Below are 17,956 nucleotides of genomic sequence, written 5' to 3'. Positions count from 1 at the left end.
TCAATAGCTCAGTGTGGGTTGTAACTGATGTCTGATTATTGAAAGGTATAAGCCATAGCCAAATGTTTTAGGGTTAGGCTTCATTCCACCCTCTCCAGGGTCTTCCTACCAGATTGTTTCCCTCCCCTACACATTTCCATTGAGGGTTATAACATTTATTCAACTATCCAGGAGAAAGGTTACTATGGTACCAATTCATTTTGGGTTTAGTTACATGTGTAACTCCCCCAACTTTCTACAGCAGAGAGAGAGAGACAGAGAGAGGTTAACAAGAAATAAACCTGACACATTTATTTAGTTGAAATTATACATGGCACAATAACCTTCAGAAAAGAAGTACTAAAGACTCAAGAATGATCTCTTATTTTGCTAAGGTTTAGTGAAGCATGGACAGCTCTGTAGATAGGGTTGTGACCTAATGGATAAAGGGGGTCCCCAGCAAGGATTAGATTCTTCATATCCTCTTTGGATATCATTCCATCCTTCAAGGTATAGGGTATGATCCCGTATATAATGAGGGACTTAGGATATCCTAAGAGAGTAGAAAGCTCACAGAATTTCTTTCTGACAAGCTCCTACAACATGGAAAGGTGGCTGAAGTTTAGAATAATTTAAGAAAGAGGAATTCTACTCTCTGTGGCCTATACTGTAGAGAAAAGTGTGAAAGGAGAAAAAAAAGTAGGAGAAAATCAGGAAGACATACTTTGCTTCTGAGGCCCTTCTAATGTCAATCATTTCAAAAGTATACTGCTTCCCAAATCATCACACTTTGGGCCCTCCCAACTTGAGAGTAATGCATATCTGGAGCTAGTGGTGTGAGATGAGGTTAAGGGCTACCAGCTCTGCTCAGCATCTCAATCAACCCAAGGATGTGACTTGATTACCGCTGCTTCCTACACATTAGTGTGTCATTAACATAAAAGTCATCACTTAAACACATTGAACTGAACTCAATTAGTGAAATTGATTACCAGCTTAGCTGTAGGGATTTTGCAGCTTTAGGGAAACTGACAAACATCTTGCCCTTTTAGATCCTACAATTAAATTCACAAGTGACAGTCAATAAACATTTCCCAAGCTCTAAATTCATCTTAAAGGATGACAAAAAAAATATCTCTGGGTAGATGAACTGGCTGTTGGTAAGAGAAGAATTGTGGAGAGAGTTCTCAGTAGTGGTATTAAGAAATAAAAGAGTTCTTGAAGGGCTGGAGAGATGGCTTAGCAGTTAAGTGCTTGCCTATGAAGCCTAAGGACCCTGGTTCGAGGCTCAATTCCCCAGGACCCAGGTTAGCCAGATGCACAAGTTGGTGCATGCATCTGTAGTTCATTTGCAGTGGCTGGAGACCCTGGCACACCCATTCTCTCTCTCTCTCTCTCTCTCTCTTTCTCGCCCTCTTTCTTTCTGTCTGTTGCTCTCAAATAAATAAAAAAAAATTAAAAAGAAATTATGTTAAAAAAGAGTTCTTGAAGTATAAATTTGATCACGAATTCATGGGACCCATTTTGGATGTTAATTTACGGAAGCCGTAGTAGATACTTGATTTACTGCATCTCATTTTCTACAGCTGGCAGCGTAAGAGGAAAAATATATCAGTCTAGGTTCTGTATAAACCCTATGGTCTTTTGAAATATTATGCTGAATATGAACAGTACTGGGATTTGTAATAAAATTAATAAAATATGTTTAATGCAATACTAAAGAACTCTATTAACCTTGTTTCTAAGATAATACACTTTTATCTCTTATAATGTGGAGAAAATGTCTGGATCCTTATATTTTCACCTTACTATGTACTGGTTCCTTGTTAAGTTGTGGATTTTGGTCCCTGAGCTTCCTTGCAAGACTGTGTTCTGGCTTACATAAAAGGCATATGGCTGACAGTAAAGCATTAGGACATGGCTCATCATTTTCCTTTCTAATCTCTTTCTTCTTGCTACTGCTGTCTTTCCTAACCTCTCTAACCTTTACAGTACACAGCAAGGGAAAGTTAACATTTAAAAAATTAAAATAAAAACAGCTTTTTTTCCATGCTTCTATAACTGCTATTCCCTTGGAATGCCTCTCTCTTCTTGTCCACTTGGTAGTTACCCCTATCCCCTGCCACTTCTCCACACTCATTATAAGAGCACTTTCTGCACGAAATATACTCTATCTTCACTTGACCTCTTTGGGCTGAATTGATTGCCTGAATGGCTTATGCCCCCACAATATGAAGGGGACCTGTCCCTCTAGCAATCAGTTATACTCAGCTAGCAATATTTGACTCCTCCTACTGGCCTGGGATTTCTTTGAGAGCTGTGAATGACTATATTATATCAGTATTCATAAAGGCAGAAACCAGCAAAATTCCCTGATGGCTGGCAGTATAGCTCAAGATTAGCACATGTGGCTGGCATACTCAAAGCTAAGTTCTCTCCCCAGCACTATAAAATAAAGGATGAGGAGAAGGAAAAGAAAAGGGAAGAAGAGGAAGTGGCAGAGGAGAAACAGCAAATGAACAAGAAAAAAAAAAGGGGGGGGGAGGAAGAAGCAAAGGAGAAGAACTTCCCCAAGAAAAGGAATGAATGTATGGGGGGGGGGAAAGAGCTACACACCTTTAATCCCAGCACTCGGGAGGCAGAGGTGGGAGGATCGCTGTGAGTTCGAGGCCACCCTGAGACTACTTAGTGAATTCCAGGTCAGCCTGGGCTAGAGTGAGACCCTACCTTGAAAAAGTAAAAATAAATTAAAAAAAAAAAGAAAAAAAAGAAAAGTGGCCTGGAGAAAATTATCTCAAGACTTTTATCTATGTGTTTTCCCTGCTTGGGATATTTTGCCCACAGATATGCCCTCAGTCTCAAAATGTTTAGATCTTGACTCCACTACCTTAGGGAGGTTTCAAGTACCGCTTTGTTACAACTGTTCTTTCCCTCTTTCCCTTTGTGTGCTCAGGTATTTTTCCATATATATATATATATATATATATATATATATATATATTATATAAATATTATATTATATTATATTATATGTGTCCTGTATTTTTCTAACAGAGAGAGAGTGTGCAAAAGGGCCTATAGCTGCTACAAATAAACTTCAGATGCATGTGCCACCTTTTCCATCTGGTTTATGTGGGTACTGGTTCCTTAGGCTTTGCAAGCAAGCACCGTAACCACTAAGCATCTCTCCAGCCAATATTCAATCTTTTTCATGGTCCATATAGGCAAAATGTTCTATCCAGAAAGGAATGCTAACATCTTAGGGATATGTTTCTATCTTTATATACATAAATATGGTTGACATATTACAAATAAATATTAGTTTATCTAGCATTGATCTCAATGCTACTCTTGATGTACAAATACTTATTGCTATTGGATGAAAATCAGGAAAACAGCTAGCTTCACAGGATCGACTAGGTTGCTTGATGGAAGAAAGACACAGTGAGTGATTCAGCTTTCTGACAGGAAACAAAGAGATGTCAGACATAAGTAAGAAGCCCATAAGTCAGTCTGAGCTATCAGAGATTAATAGCAGCTGACACCTGTTAGCACCAAGAAACCTCTGAGAATAGAGCAAAGAAACATCGTGGTGCAACCATACAGAAGCAAGAACTGGGAAGGAGAAATCACATTGCGTTGATCTTCCCATCCTCAGTTTCTCCTGGCAGCATATCACATGGTTTGAATCTCACAGAAAGCCAATGTCCAATAAATCTGGAGAAGTGAGTGATGTTCAGTTCATATGCATAAGGCTTACAACAGATGAGGCACAGACAAGATAAATTTGGGTAGAAACAAATTTTTAGGACCAAGGAAACTGAATTCTCTAGGCAAAGACTGGGAACAATTATTTTAATTTATAAAAGGGTATTTATTTATTTGTTTGATTGCACATTTTTAAAGTGTATTTTATTGACATACAAAAAATAGGCTTCATTATCATGTGTTTTTTGTTTGTTTGTTTCATTGTTTTTGAGGTAGGGTCTCAATCTAGCCCAGGATGACCTGGAATTCACTCTGTCTTCTTAGGGTGGCCTCAAACTCATGGTGATCTTCCTACCTCTGCCTCCTGAGGGCTGGGATTAAAGGCATGCACCACCACACCCAGCACATTATCATGTTTTTAAACATTTTGAAAAATATTATATTTTTATTTATTTATTTGACAGAGAAAGAGTGAGGGGGGAGAATGGGTGTGTCAGGGCCTCCTGCCCTTGCAAACGAATTTGGTGCACCCTCTTGTGCAACTGGCTAACATGGGACCTGGGGAATTTATCCTGGGTCTTTTGGCTTTACAAGCAAACACTTTAATCATTTAGCCATCCCTCCAGCCCTTTGAACATTTTTTTCCTTCTCTCCTCTTTCCTTTTCCCTCTCTCACTTGTACCTTCCCCTGCAATATAGCTTCCTTTCTCCTTTCATATTGTATGTTTTGTTTTATCCTCTCCATTCCTTGTTACCTTTTCTTTTTTTTCTCATGATCTGGAATCATAGCTTAAAGTTTCACAGTGGCTAATTGTTTAATTTTTGAAGACTGGGTCTCACTATGTAGCCAAAGCTGGCCTCAGTCTTCTTCTTCTACCAATCCTACTATCTCAGACTCCCAAGTATTGGGATTATAGCTGGGAGGTGCCATATGCAGCTAAGAGGTCATAATTGATTCAAACATAACTGTTAAGTGAAACCTTTGGCACTTTGATTTTCTTACTAACCCCTTTTAACTTCTCACAGAAGTCTTTATCTGTCAATAAAAAATCTTATTAGCTAAAGTTAATTACTTACAAATCTTATATGTACAGCTTATAAAATAATGAAATTTACAAGTATGTGGTCAGCCAACTCTCTAAAAATAAGTCTGATTAAAAACAACTTAAGCTGGGCGTGGTGGCACAGGCCTTTAATCCCAGCACTCGGGAGGCAGAGGTAGGAGGATGGCCATGAGTTCAAGGCCACCCTGAGATGACAGAGTTAATTCCAGGTCAGCCTGGACCAGAGTGAGACCCTACCTCGAAAAACCAAAAACAACAACAACAAAAAAAAAAAAAAAATTAAGCTTTTTACTCTTATCTTAGATCAGGACTTTTTCATCACATGTTTTCCAGTTTCTATCCACTAAAGCTATAGGGTCATTTCTACATTCTAAGTATAAGATTACAATATAAACATTCAAAGAATACAAAAACATGGTTATAGTACATCCTCGTCGCATTTGGAGGAGACCAACTTTATCTTAAATTCTCTCTCTTTCACTGCCTTAAAATATGGGTAGAACTCAGTGATGATTTTAGCATAGTTGTGCAAGGCTTTGTTCATTACTATCAAGTATTTTGTTTAAAAATGTGTTTATGGCTGAAGAGATGGCTTAGCCATTAAAGTGCTTGCCTGGGAAGCCTAAGGACACAGGTTCGAGTCCCCAGTACCCACATAAGCCAGTTGCACAAAGTGGCACATGCATCTGAAGTTTGTCTGCAGTGACTGGAGGCCCTGGTGTGCCCATTCTTATTCCCTCTGCCTGTCTGTCTTCTATTTCCCTCTTTGCTCACAAATAAATAAATAAAAATATCTTTTTAAAAATATGGTTAGTGGCAGGTTAAAGAAAAGAGAATCAAGAAAAAAGTCTGCCCAGGTATGCAATACTTTACACTCTGTGAATGGTAGATTTTGGCATTTTAGAAAGGTTTGAGGTGATTTCAATTTTCAACCCCTCAAAGAGCTCAATCTCTTGGGGTCTAAAGCAAGAACATGTATAAGAACCATCAGTCTACTGTTCCTCAGTCACTCACGCAGGGCAATTCTGTTTCATTTTACTAGCAAGTAAAATAGGTTAGACAAGCAGAATGGAAAGGCATCACTTCCCATCAGTATTCTACCCTCATTTTTTGGATTCTAAAATATGCCACTGAATATGAATATGAATATGAAAGATGGACACTTCAAGAGCTCTGGTGAGCTTTGTAAGAAGAGGGTTCTGTCTATCGTCACGTATGTGTATGTAAATCTTCCTTAGGGCTTATACAACAAGTCAGGAAACTTCTTGGGTATATGGAGCAGTCATCTCCCTGTATCTAGTTTTTAATACCCAATTAGCAAGAAAGATTTCAAGCTTGCACAAGACCAAATTTATTCATAATTGGCTATTATTTATATGTGTATATGTATACTGCTACAAATATAGGTATGATAAGGCATATTATTTAAAAAGATTATAAATAGAAATTTTTTTTAAAAAGTTGAAATGAGGCTGAGGAGATGTGTCAGTGAGTATTGTACTTGCACCTCAAGCATGAGAACCTGAGTTTGATCCCCAAAACCCATGTTTGAAAAAAGAAAATCTGGGCACGGTGGCACATGTCTGCAATCCCAGTGTTGACTGGGGAGGTGAAGATAAGTAGATCCTAAGGGCTTGCTAGCCAGTCAGCCTTGCCTAATTGGTGATCTACAGGCCAATGAGAGACTGTATCTCAAAGAATTTACAATGTACCTGAGGATAGCGCCCGAGGTTGTTTCATGGCCTAGACACACACACACACACCACCACCACCACCACCACCACCATCACCACCAACAACAATAACAACAAAAAGAGAAAATAATGGCCCATTGAGATAGCTTAGTGGGTAAGAGCACTTACCACACAAGCATGAGGGCCTGATTCAACCTGACTTGGATTCTCTAGCATCCACATAAACGGACAGGATGGTCACACATGTCTGTAACCCCAGTCCTATGGGGAAATAAAGACTGGAAAATTCTTGAGGCTCACTGATCAGCCAGTCTTACTGAAACAAATGGAAGCCTCAGTTTCAGGGAGAGGTTCCATCTCAGGGAATCACACAGAATGAAGGCAGCACCTGACATTCTCCTGTGACCCCCCCTCCACACACAATGTGTGTATCCACACACATGTGATGCACCACACACACCCCTGACACATGTGTGCACACATGCAAAAAAGACAAAGATGAAATGAGTTGGGTATAGTGGCTTACACCTATAGTGCCCGACACTGGAAAGGCTGAGACAAGATTTCATATTTGAGGTTTGCATGGGCTGGATTGTAAGTTTCATGTCAGCCTGGTCTTTATCTATAGCAAGACCCTGCTTCAAACACAAACTAAATGAACAAAAACAAAAGCAAGACAAAATGCAAGTGAAATAGACATTGTAACCACATTAAGACATTGTGTTATCACTGCTTCCTTAAATTGATTGAGGATGCTTACTTGTTTTTGAACATCTTGGTTTCTCTTTTCGTTAAATAAAATGTGGATGGTCTTTGTGCCTGTTCAGTGTGTTTCTTTACTTGGATTTCTTATTGTGGTTAGAGAAGGAGAAAGGCCCACAGAAACATATGATGAGGCAAGTGGCACCAAATGGCTCACTAGATGACTAGTTCTCAGTCTCATCTGTGCAAAAGATTTTGTTAAGATTCATCTGGAAAGTTTCCATCTCACAAACCAAATGGAAAATGCTGTGTTTTCCTATATTTAACAAATGACTTCACAAGCCACTAAAGTACTTCACTTGAAAGTTTTTTAAACAGGTTCAAAAACTCCCATTTCCAAGTTCTCTAAAGACTGCAGGTTTTATCTGTACATATTTGCATAATTTTCAATAAAACAGTCAGATAACTGCTAGATCCAAACAGCTGTTTCCCTGCATTCTTACCATGATCTAAGTTTATTTGAAAACATATTACTTTCTCACTCGTTATTAAAATATCACCTTTACTCTGAGAAGACAACTCTAAGTTCATTGTCAGCTCATAGCCAACAACCTCCAAGTATTACAGCATATTTTCCTAGCCACTCTGCTAATTTTGCTTCAAAGCAACCACATTGTTGACATGTGAATACACTTAGGTTTCTCTGCTACTGTAGCTTGCATTGAATTCTTTCCACATAGTGGTGATCTTTAAATTTACCCTGGAAACCTCATTTTGTTCCAGTCAATGATCTTTTCCATCTGTCATCGTGCTAGTATAACAGTATAGGAATTGTCATCTTTTAATAGGCTATCCACTGCTCTCGCTTTGTCTTCCTTTGTACTACCATATAAAATTTGAAATTCACTTTATTGAAGTCTTTGAAAGGGCTGTTTAGATATCCTTATTGGATGGCACTAAATATGTAAATTATTTTGGAGGCAGCTGAGCTGAACTTTTCATATTTACTCTACCCATTTAAGAGAAGCCCTGTTTCTTTCAAAGTTTCCCAAAATTGACCAATAAAAGATTTTTCTTTGCATTTTAAGGTTAATCATTCCAGATTCTCTTGGCTTTCCAAGGTCTATGCATGATTCCAAGTCCAACTAAACAGCTTTGAATCTGTAAGTGCTCTAAGCATGAGAGAATTGACTGACAGTAGCCTGTGGAATTGATTAGTGAAGGCTAAGATCTTGTAAATGATGCATGTTCATGAAGGCAACAGCATGAGGCCCAGTAACCCATTATATGCAGTTATTTCTGTTCAAAGAAAATTGACCTATCTCCAGCAAAGGGATTTGGTTTGGTTCTTTTAATCCCAAAGGATTGAGGTTTGCCCAGAGTTGCTAAAAATTTAGAAATGGATAGAAAATAAATTTGTACATGATAAGAAAGCTGGAATTCCATGGACATGAAAATAAAGACATCCCTGTGGCTATGCCCTTTGACCTTTGGGGAAGCAGCAGCAGGAAGTAGCTCCAGATATAGGCAGGTTTATCATGTTCGTTTTCAGGGCTGCCTGGACCTCCTATCAGGATGAAGAAAAAGCAAAATACATTTTTTCAACATTTTATCTTGCCACACACATTGTCATAATTTATTTAATGTTAAGGGCCAAGTCCAAAAGTTTGTGCATTCTAGGAAAACATTCAACTGGTTGAGCCACATCCTCAACCTTATTGATATACCCTTTGTCTTAACCACCCAGGTGACCCACCTACCAACATCTGCCCAGATTCTGCACCAGCCACACCAAAGATGCTTCTAAATTCAGTTCTCCCATCTAAAATATGCCTACTCAGCCCCTATTTCCAAAAGGACCTTAATGGTCTATCAAAAACAAGAAATGCTTCTAGGATTTCTTACAGTGTGCTTTCTTCTACCCTAAGCAGTTATTTGTGATTATTTTATTGCTGCTAAGGAAGAAAGACTCCATGAATTCAAGAAAATCCCTTTCCTTTTATTATGGGGAAATGGGCAGCAAAATTCCCATAGATACTTTGAAAAAGAAATCCATTAGACACACCAAGTTTATTCAATTAATCTTGTGGACATATTTCTGTCTCAATGAATTTATTCTATATTTAGAGTTCATGGATACCTTCACCTATCTATGTGTGTTTTTTGGAGAAGCTTGGACAGGAGGATAGAAGTTTGTATTGGTTATATACTCTTTTACTCTCAGCCTCAAAAGACACTGATGCATGTTTCAGCAGGACAAAAAAGGAGGATGTGATTTTTTTTCCAGCTCATTATAAAAGGACTCAAGCAAGCATCATTACAAAAAAAAAAATGGAATAATAAGCCAGGAATGGAATATTGCAAGCTCAGGCTCCAAAGTGTCCACCTTAATACAATGAACCAAATGAGATTTTATGGGGTCTGAGGAGTATGGATCTGCCATACTATAAGAGAGAGAGAGCACCTGATAATTTTTCACTTGTTCTGAAAATGTAGTCTGCTGATCAAGAAAATAATAATGAATGCTATTGGGAGGATTGTCTCAGTGTACCAACAACACCAAGTGAACACAAAACATGAAATCCTTAACAATGACCAAAATGCAAAAATAAGCAGCAGTTAAGAAGTACACATTTGGTTGCTTGCAATCTTATTTGTGTGGGAAACAGCACTGGAGATTCAGGGTGACAGGGCCCAGTATCACGCACTGCTGACACACAGAACTATGGTATGAGAGAGATAAGGCTCAGTTTGCACGCAGATCACACTAAGTTCCTCTCATTTTTTTCCCCACAATTCCAACTCCATCTGCAGTCCTGTACTTTATGGTACTTAGTGGCCCCGAAGCAGAGCCAAGCCACTAATTTTACTCAACCTTCTTTTATTGTTTTGTGTGTCGGGTACAGTAATGCCTTATGTGTGTAAAATCATATTTGTATTTACTGTGTTATTACATTTGATATGATTTTTTAATTGAAAGCCTTGAGGTTTATCTAGAGTATTTGACATGCTAGATTTGTTGTTATATTTTAAAACTGACTGAGTTAGTTGTGTCTGAAAATGATTCTTTTCCATTCACTGATCTCCAGAGAAGAAAATAAGATGTAATTACTATTATCTCTTATAGTTTTATGTTTATTTGTGAAGCGAAGGGAGAGAGAATGAGTGGTGCAGGAGTGCCTATAATTGTGACAAATAAACTCCAGATGCATGTGCTCCTTTGTGCAGCTAAATTTACTTGGGTACTAGCACACTGAATCTAAACCATCAGGTTTTGCAAGCAAGAATTTCTAATTGCTGAGACATCTCCCGAACTCTAATTATTTTTTCAAGTCCTTACTAGGGGGTCACGTAGTTTACTAAGTGCTTTACATTTATTTTCTTCAAACCATCTTCTTTTAAATTTTAATGTTTTAAGGTTATACTCTTATGTCCCCTCTCCCCCCAATCCCATTCCACTGAGGATCCTCCTCAGTGGGGTTATTGTTATTCACTATGGTGTCCTGAAGGTGTCAGTCACTCTCTGAGGGAGGGTCTGCCTCAGTATATTCTTACCCACTCTCTGGCTCTTAGCAATCTTTCTGCCCCCTCTTCGACAATGTCCCCTGGGCCTTGGTGCTTGTGTTATATGTCTGATTTACTATTGTATTCTCTGTATGCTCTAGATTTCTGCTTTGATGAGTTTTGAGTGAGCAAAATGTCTATCCTTTTGCCATCTACATATAACTGGTTGTCAGGCTAGCAGTGAGAGCAATACTAGCGTTACAGCATCCTCTGCAATGTCTCCTGCGCCCCAGCAGATGTGGTAGGGGTGAGACATCTCATTGTAGGCTGTTGGCTACCTTTTTGTGCTTTATTAACCTGTAAAATACAACAGATTCTCCAAACAAAGACTGAGAGCAGCTTTGATGAAAGGGGATAAGCATAGTTATTTAAGGGACATTTTTGTTGGTTTTTCAAGGTAGGGTATCACTCTATCCCAGGCTGACCTGAATTCACTATGTAGTCTTAGGGTGGCTTCAAACTCAAAGTGATCTTCCTAACCTCTGCCTCCCAAGTGCTGGGATTAAAGGTCTGTGCCACCACGCCCAGCTTTGAGAGACTTTAATGTGGTTGCCCACTCTTCCTAGCCAGAGATCAGTGGAGGCTTCTGTCTGGAGTTTCCTATCCATGGGATTCTGACTTGCGGGATATAAATTCTCTCCCACTGAGTGGATCTCATATTCAATCTGAGAACAGCTGATTACCTGCCAAGCCCTGCATGCCAATATTGCACAGGAGAGTACTTCTTGCCCAGCTAGTTGATTTCATACCTTGCAGGATCTCCTGCTTGTTCATGCTGTTAGTGACCTTTGACCCCAGGAGCTCCCATTGCACTTCCCAGGGGGAAATGGTTTCCTGCTCAGTTCCAGCATGGTCCCTCAATATCCTGTGACGGCAACCTGTGGTGTCTTCAGCAATAGGGTCTTACATTTTAGCACTGCCAGGTAACCAAGTACTATGGCATTGGCCTTAGTTGTCATATTTTTCCTCATTCTTCAGATGAGGGCACTGACACACGGAGTGATTAAATAATTTGTGTAGATAATGCTATGAGAGATCAGTGTTATTAGAACTCAAAGCCATGGTGGTATGGTCCCAAAGTTTTACTGCAAACTACCATGTCAGAGTTCATGTCCATCCTATACCTGGGCATTTGTTTCTTGAGCAAAACAGAAGGGGAAACATCCCTTGTAGTACAGATACATCAGGCAACTTACTCTCATAAGTCCATCCAGGAGGCCTGGCAATGTTCTATCAAAATGGCTTCTGACTATATTAAAATCCCAAACATTTCTGCCACCTCTGTCACTCTCACGTCAGCCAAAGCCACGATGATATGATCTCCTGTTGGAAGGATGCATTGGGCTCAGAATTCTCTCTTTTCCCTCCCTCCCTCCCTCCCCCCCCCCCTCTCATTAATCAAGTACCCTGTTGTTTCTGTTGCTAACACAATGCACACATCCATCACCAATATTCAAAACCTTTCAGTGGTTTTTTAGTACAGGCAAAACAAAAGGAAAAGAGCCTATGTGATCCTTCACCACTACCAGTAACACACTGATCCCCAGCCATCATTAAGTATTTTCCCTCTTGCCAAGTGCTTTGCACTTCATGGTCCCTGAGATATGTACATTTCACCCTCAGATGTTGACTCAAGTGCTCAAAAAACATTCTGTAGTCCCCTCTCTTGGCAACTGTCCATCCTCTGGCCCTGTGTGAATTTTCTCCTTAGTATTTATTTAGAACAGCTATGCTATATAACTGACTCATTTCATTTTAGTTTTGCTTGCTTTATCTCTTCTTCTATTCTGAGAACAAAAGATCCAATGGGTATTTAATAAATTGACTAAATTAATAAATGAGTGTATTATGGAGTTGTTTTGAAGGATTAAACAAACCAAAACATGGAAAGCAGTGTAAACAATGCTTAGCATGATATATATTATTTATTTATTTATTTATTGTTTGTTTGTTTTTTGTTTTTTCTAAGGTAGGGTCTCACTCTAGCTCAGGCTGACATGGAATTCACTATGTAGTCTCAGGGTGGCCTCGAACTCACGACGATCCTCCCACCTCTGCCTCCTGAGTGCTGGGATTAAAGGCGTGCACCAACACGACTGGCTATTTTTAAAATTTTTTATTGACAACTTCTATATTTACAGATATAAACCATGATAATTCCCTCTGTTCCCTCATTTTCCCCTTTACAGCTCTGCTGTCTGTCATATCCCCTCCCTCTTTCCATTAGTCTTTTATTTTTATGTCATCGTTGTTTTCTCCTACTATGAGGGTCTTGTGTAGGTATTGCTAGGTACTGCAAGGTCATGGATATTGAGGCCAATTTTTGTCTGTACAGTAGCATTGTAAGGAGTGGTACCCTTCCTTTGGCTCTTATATTCTTTCCTCCACCTTTTCCACAATCCGCCCTGAGCCTTGGAGGGTGTGATAGAGATGTTTCAATGCTGGACACTCCTCTGTCACTTTTTCTCAATACTGTGTTGCCTTCTGGGTCATCCCAGTAGCCACTGCCATCTGAAAAGAGAAGCTTATCTAAACAACACTGAGAGTAGTGTTAATATATAAATATGAACATTAAGTTTAGTGCTTTCAGGGCAGTTCGGTGAGAATAATATATGCATTTAGCCAGACATGAGAAATTTTATACCCCTAAGGCTCATAACCTCCCCTGTCATAGGTTTTTGATTAAGTTTTCAGTACTAGGCATATGATCCTTCCCATAGAGCAGGCCTCCAGTACAATTATAGAGCAGTTGGTTTCCCCAAGAGCATACATGCCACTGTTGCATCTATTTGGCCATTTGGCCTGTCTGGCCAAATTTGAGGCTTCCAGTGTCCACTGTTTTCACAGCTCATGACTTCTGTCTCCCATAGGGCTGCATGCAGTGCAGCTTTTTCCACCTTTCAGTTGGCTGGTCTGCAGGGAGAAGGTATTCTGCTCAGCAACAGCTTGATTTCTCAGTGATCTTGATGTTCAGACATGTGAAGTCTTCAGCAATAGGGTCTTAATATTTGTTAATTGTGGGAAACCAAGGGCCTTGGCCATAGCCTGTAATGTTTTGGCAGGAATAGGGGCCTCTCTGGCCAACAACTTACTGGATTGTATCCCATTCTTGGCACTGAAAATTTTCTAGTAGCAATCTATGGCTTCTGTATGTGCCATTTATCCAAAAAAGTAGGTTTTCGTATGTCTTATTCAGAATATCTTAAATTTTGGTTGACCCTCCACCCATCCTTCTCTTACTCAATCTCTTCCCCTGGCCTCACTTCTCTCACTTTTAACTTATGCCATTATACTCCCTAAAAAATTATATATATATACATACATATATATACATATACATATACATATACATATACATATACATATACATATACATATACATACATACATACATACACACACACACATATATATATATAAAACCATCTCCTAATTTCCTTTCCTCTCCTCCCTCCCTTATAGCCTTTGTCTAGCTTACTGGCATCTGCTACTGATTTTTGGTTCCAGGTCACACACAAGTCTAAACATTTGTAGCTAGGATCCACAAATGAGAGAGAACATGCAACTTTTGGCATTCTGGGCCTGGGTTGCCTCACTTAGTATAATCCTTTCCAGATCCACCCATTTCCTTACAAATTTCATAATTTCACTTTCCTTTACCACTGAATTGAATTCCACTGTGTAAATGTGCCACATCTTTATTATCCATTCATCTATGGTTGGACATCTCGGCTGGTTCCATTTCCTAGCTATTGTGAATAGAGCAGCCATAAGTATGGTTGTGCAAATATCTCTAAGGTAGTAAGAAGAGTCATTAGGGTATATTCCTATAAGTGCTATAGATATATCATATGGTAAATCTATTTTTAGCTTTCTCAAGAATACCCACACTGGTTTCCACAATGGCTGTACCAGACTGCATTCTTACCAACAATGTAGGATTCCCCTTTTTCCACATCCTCACCAACATTTATTATCATTTGCTTTCTTGGTGGTAGTCATTCTGACAGGAGAAAGATGAAATCTCAAAATAGTGTTAATTTGTGCTTCCCTGATGGCTAAATATGCAGAACACTTTTTTAGATGTTCATATGTCATCTGTATTTCTTCCAGTGAGAACACTCTACTTAGTTCCATAGCCCATTTTTTTAATTGGGTTGTTTGAATTCTTATTGTTCTGTTTTTTGAGTTCTTTGTATATTCTGGATATTAATCGTCTGTCAGATGTATAGCTGGCAAAGATTTTCTCCCATTCTGTAAGTTGTATTTTTGCTTTATTCAGTTTGTCATTTGCTGTACAAAAGCTTTGTAATTTCATGAGATCCTAGTGGTTGATTAGTGGTTTTATTTTCTGAGCAATTGGGGTTATAATCAGAAAGTCATTGCCTATGCCAATATGTTGAAAGTTTTCTCCTACCTTTTCCTCTAGCAGTTTCAGAGTTTCAGGTCTGATAATAAGGTCCCTGATCCATTTCAACTTGATTCTTGTGCATGGAGAAAGACAAGGATCTATTTTCGTCCTTCTACATATAGATATCCAATTTAACCAGCACCACTTGTTGAAGAGGCTGTCTTTGCTGCAGCGAATATTTTTGGCATTTTTGTCCAAAATTAGATGGCTGAAGCTGCCTGGATTAACATCTGGGTCCTTCATTCTGTTCCGTTGATCTATGTGCCTGTCTTTGTGCCATTACCATACTGATGGTGTTACTATGGATTTGTAATATAGCTGAAAATCAGATATGGTGATACAACCTGCCTTATTTTTGTTGCTCAAAATTGTTTTTGGATATTTGAGGGTTTTTTGCTTCCAAATGAATTTTAGGATTTTTGTTTTCTTTCTGTGAAGAATGCCATTGGAATTTTAATGGAGATTGCAGTAAATGTGTAGATTGCTTTTGGTTAGATTTCCATTTTCACAATATTGATTCTTCCAATTCAAGAGCATGGGATGTCTTTCCATTTCCTAGTGTCTTCTGTAATTTATACCTTCAGTGTTTCAAAGTTCTCATTGTAGATATCCTCCACTTCCTTGATTAGGTTTATTCTAAGGTACTTTATTAATTTTTGATGCAATTGTGAATAGGAAAGTTGTCCTCATTTCTTCCTCCACATGTTTGTTGTTAGTATATAAGAAAGCTACTGATTGCTGTGTGTTTATTTTGTATCCTGTCTTAGCATGATATTAATTCTTAATAAATGTAACATTATTATATTACAATAATGTAATAGTTGAGTGATACATTGAAACATTAACTACTTATTGCTTTATTGTATAGAAAAGGACAAGCAAGCTGCAGATGTTTTAAATACTCTAATTTAAATTGTCAATGGATGTTCAACAGATAATTGAACAAACTACATGTATTCTACTTTCGTGTTGTATAATGAATACACTATCACTGACCCTATTCTGGGCTAAGTCATTTCCCTCGTGTAATCTTTTCAAAGTGTCAGTGGATGGGGTCAAACAGCTTTCACCATAAAAGCGTCTTTTAGGATGAAATCAAGTACCAGATGAACTTTGCACATGATATACAACATGCTAGTTCTCTTTTTCCTAGTGTTCCGGGTTATAAGCATCTACACTGAAAAGACGCTTTCTTTCTGTTTAAAAGGGATTGTAAAACTGTGTTTCCATAGTTAGCAATACATTCCTAAGGGACAGATACCAGTAGGTTTTTATTGATCTTACTCAATTCTTATTATCTCCTCATAAAGGATAGAGTATTTCTCCTTCCCTGCCTTTATTATGTTCAGACAATATGCTATCCAGATGTCATATAGAGTAGCATCATCTAAAATATTTCAAGATGATATTCTTTTACTTATTGAAGAAAATTAAATGTAGAGAAGATTGAATTAAACCCATGCTATTGAAATAATTTTAGCTATCCTAACTTGAAGGAGATTTATACTTTTCAAAAAAAAAAAAAAAAAAAAAACCTCCCTTGACAGAAGGCATGCCAATGGGCATGAATGAAGAATTCAATCAGTGGGAGTTGACCTTTGACCTGGTTCTCTGGCTTATCACCCATGGGCCCCCAGGCAACCCTACATATCTCTATCAGATGTGTCCAATCCACAGTCCACAGGCTGTTTGCAGCCCAAGATAGCTATAAAGGCAACCCAATATCAAATTGTAAGTTAAGTTAAAATATTATGATATTTCTTTCGCATTTTAGTAACTCTACTGCACTGTTCTTGGGCATGAGCTTTGTAGATGAGGTTATGTTACAATGTTCAAAAGTTGAACATACCTGCAAGCTGTTTTCCACTCTCCACCAAACAGAATGGGTTTCAAACTAGAGAGCACATGATCACAAGGCCAATGCCTCATTCCCACACTGATGGCTTCCTTCTCTTGTATGTGCTTTCTCCACAGTCACATGACGCAAGCGATTCCATTCGATGACCCTCGGTTTGAGAGCTGCCAAATTATCCCCCCTGCCCCTCGGAAGGTGGAGATGAGGAGAGACCCTGTGCTGGGATTTGGTTTTGTGGCAGGGAGTGAAAAGCCAGTGGTCGTTCGCTCTGTAACACCAGGTAAGGTTCCAGCCCCATTCCTTCATCTCCCGAGGCTACCTGCCACACCTGGCCAAAAGTATCTAGACTATTAAGATCAGGTGACTTTTTCCAATATCTAGACAGAGTGGTGAAAGGGTAGAAATGCCTCATTAAAAACTGGTATTTATTTATGTGTTTATTTATTTACTTAAATTTTCAAAACAGACCTTGTTATGTAGCCTTTGATGGTCTGCTACTTGCTATGCAGCCCAGATTGGCCTGAAATCTCTGGCAATCCTCTTGCCTCCACCTCTAAAGTTCCGAGCTCACAAGCATGTCACACCCCATCCCTGACTTCAAAGTAAATTTTATCTGTCTATGAATATACCTCTCTATTTTTAAAATACTTTATTTGAGACAGACGAAAGAGAGAGAATAAATATTGGCGCACCAGAGCCTCTTGTGACTGCAAACAGGTTCTAGATGCATGCGCCACTTTGTGCATCTGGCTTCAGTTGGTATTCGGGATTGACCTTGGGCCAGCAGGCTTTGCAAGCAAGTGCCTAAAACCATCTGGCCCTCTCTCCAGCCCCATTCATCTATTTATTTTTTGTGCGTGGTACTTGTGTGTTTCTGGGTTTGCATGCTCATATATGTATACATGCGGAGGCCACAGAACAACCATCCTCTGGAACACTGTTCACCTCCATTGTGACAGGATCTCTCACTGGCCTGGAG

The 17,956-nt window shown here is 38.9% G+C and overlaps 1 protein-coding gene across 6 annotated transcripts in view; it reads left to right on the top strand.

Moving 5' to 3' along the window:
* Positions 1-17,956, top strand: part of Frmpd4 (FERM and PDZ domain containing 4) — a 680,790-nt gene that overhangs the window by 532,658 nt on the left and 130,176 nt on the right. For all 6 annotated transcript variants that reach the window (XM_045140765.1, XM_045140764.1, XM_045140766.1 and 3 more), the window contains one exon: positions 17,097-17,257. In XM_045140765.1, the coding sequence (XP_044996700.1) occupies positions 17,097-17,257 (161 nt within the window). The remainder of the gene's footprint in view (positions 1-17,096; positions 17,258-17,956) is intronic.

This window comes from Jaculus jaculus, chromosome X (genome assembly GCF_020740685.1).
Source record: "Jaculus jaculus isolate mJacJac1 chromosome X, mJacJac1.mat.Y.cur, whole genome shotgun sequence".
Classification (NCBI taxonomy): Eukaryota; Metazoa; Chordata; class Mammalia; order Rodentia; family Dipodidae; genus Jaculus; species Jaculus jaculus.
The sequence above is the reverse complement of the archived record's forward strand: the minus strand, read 5'-3'. Positions and strand labels throughout refer to the sequence as shown.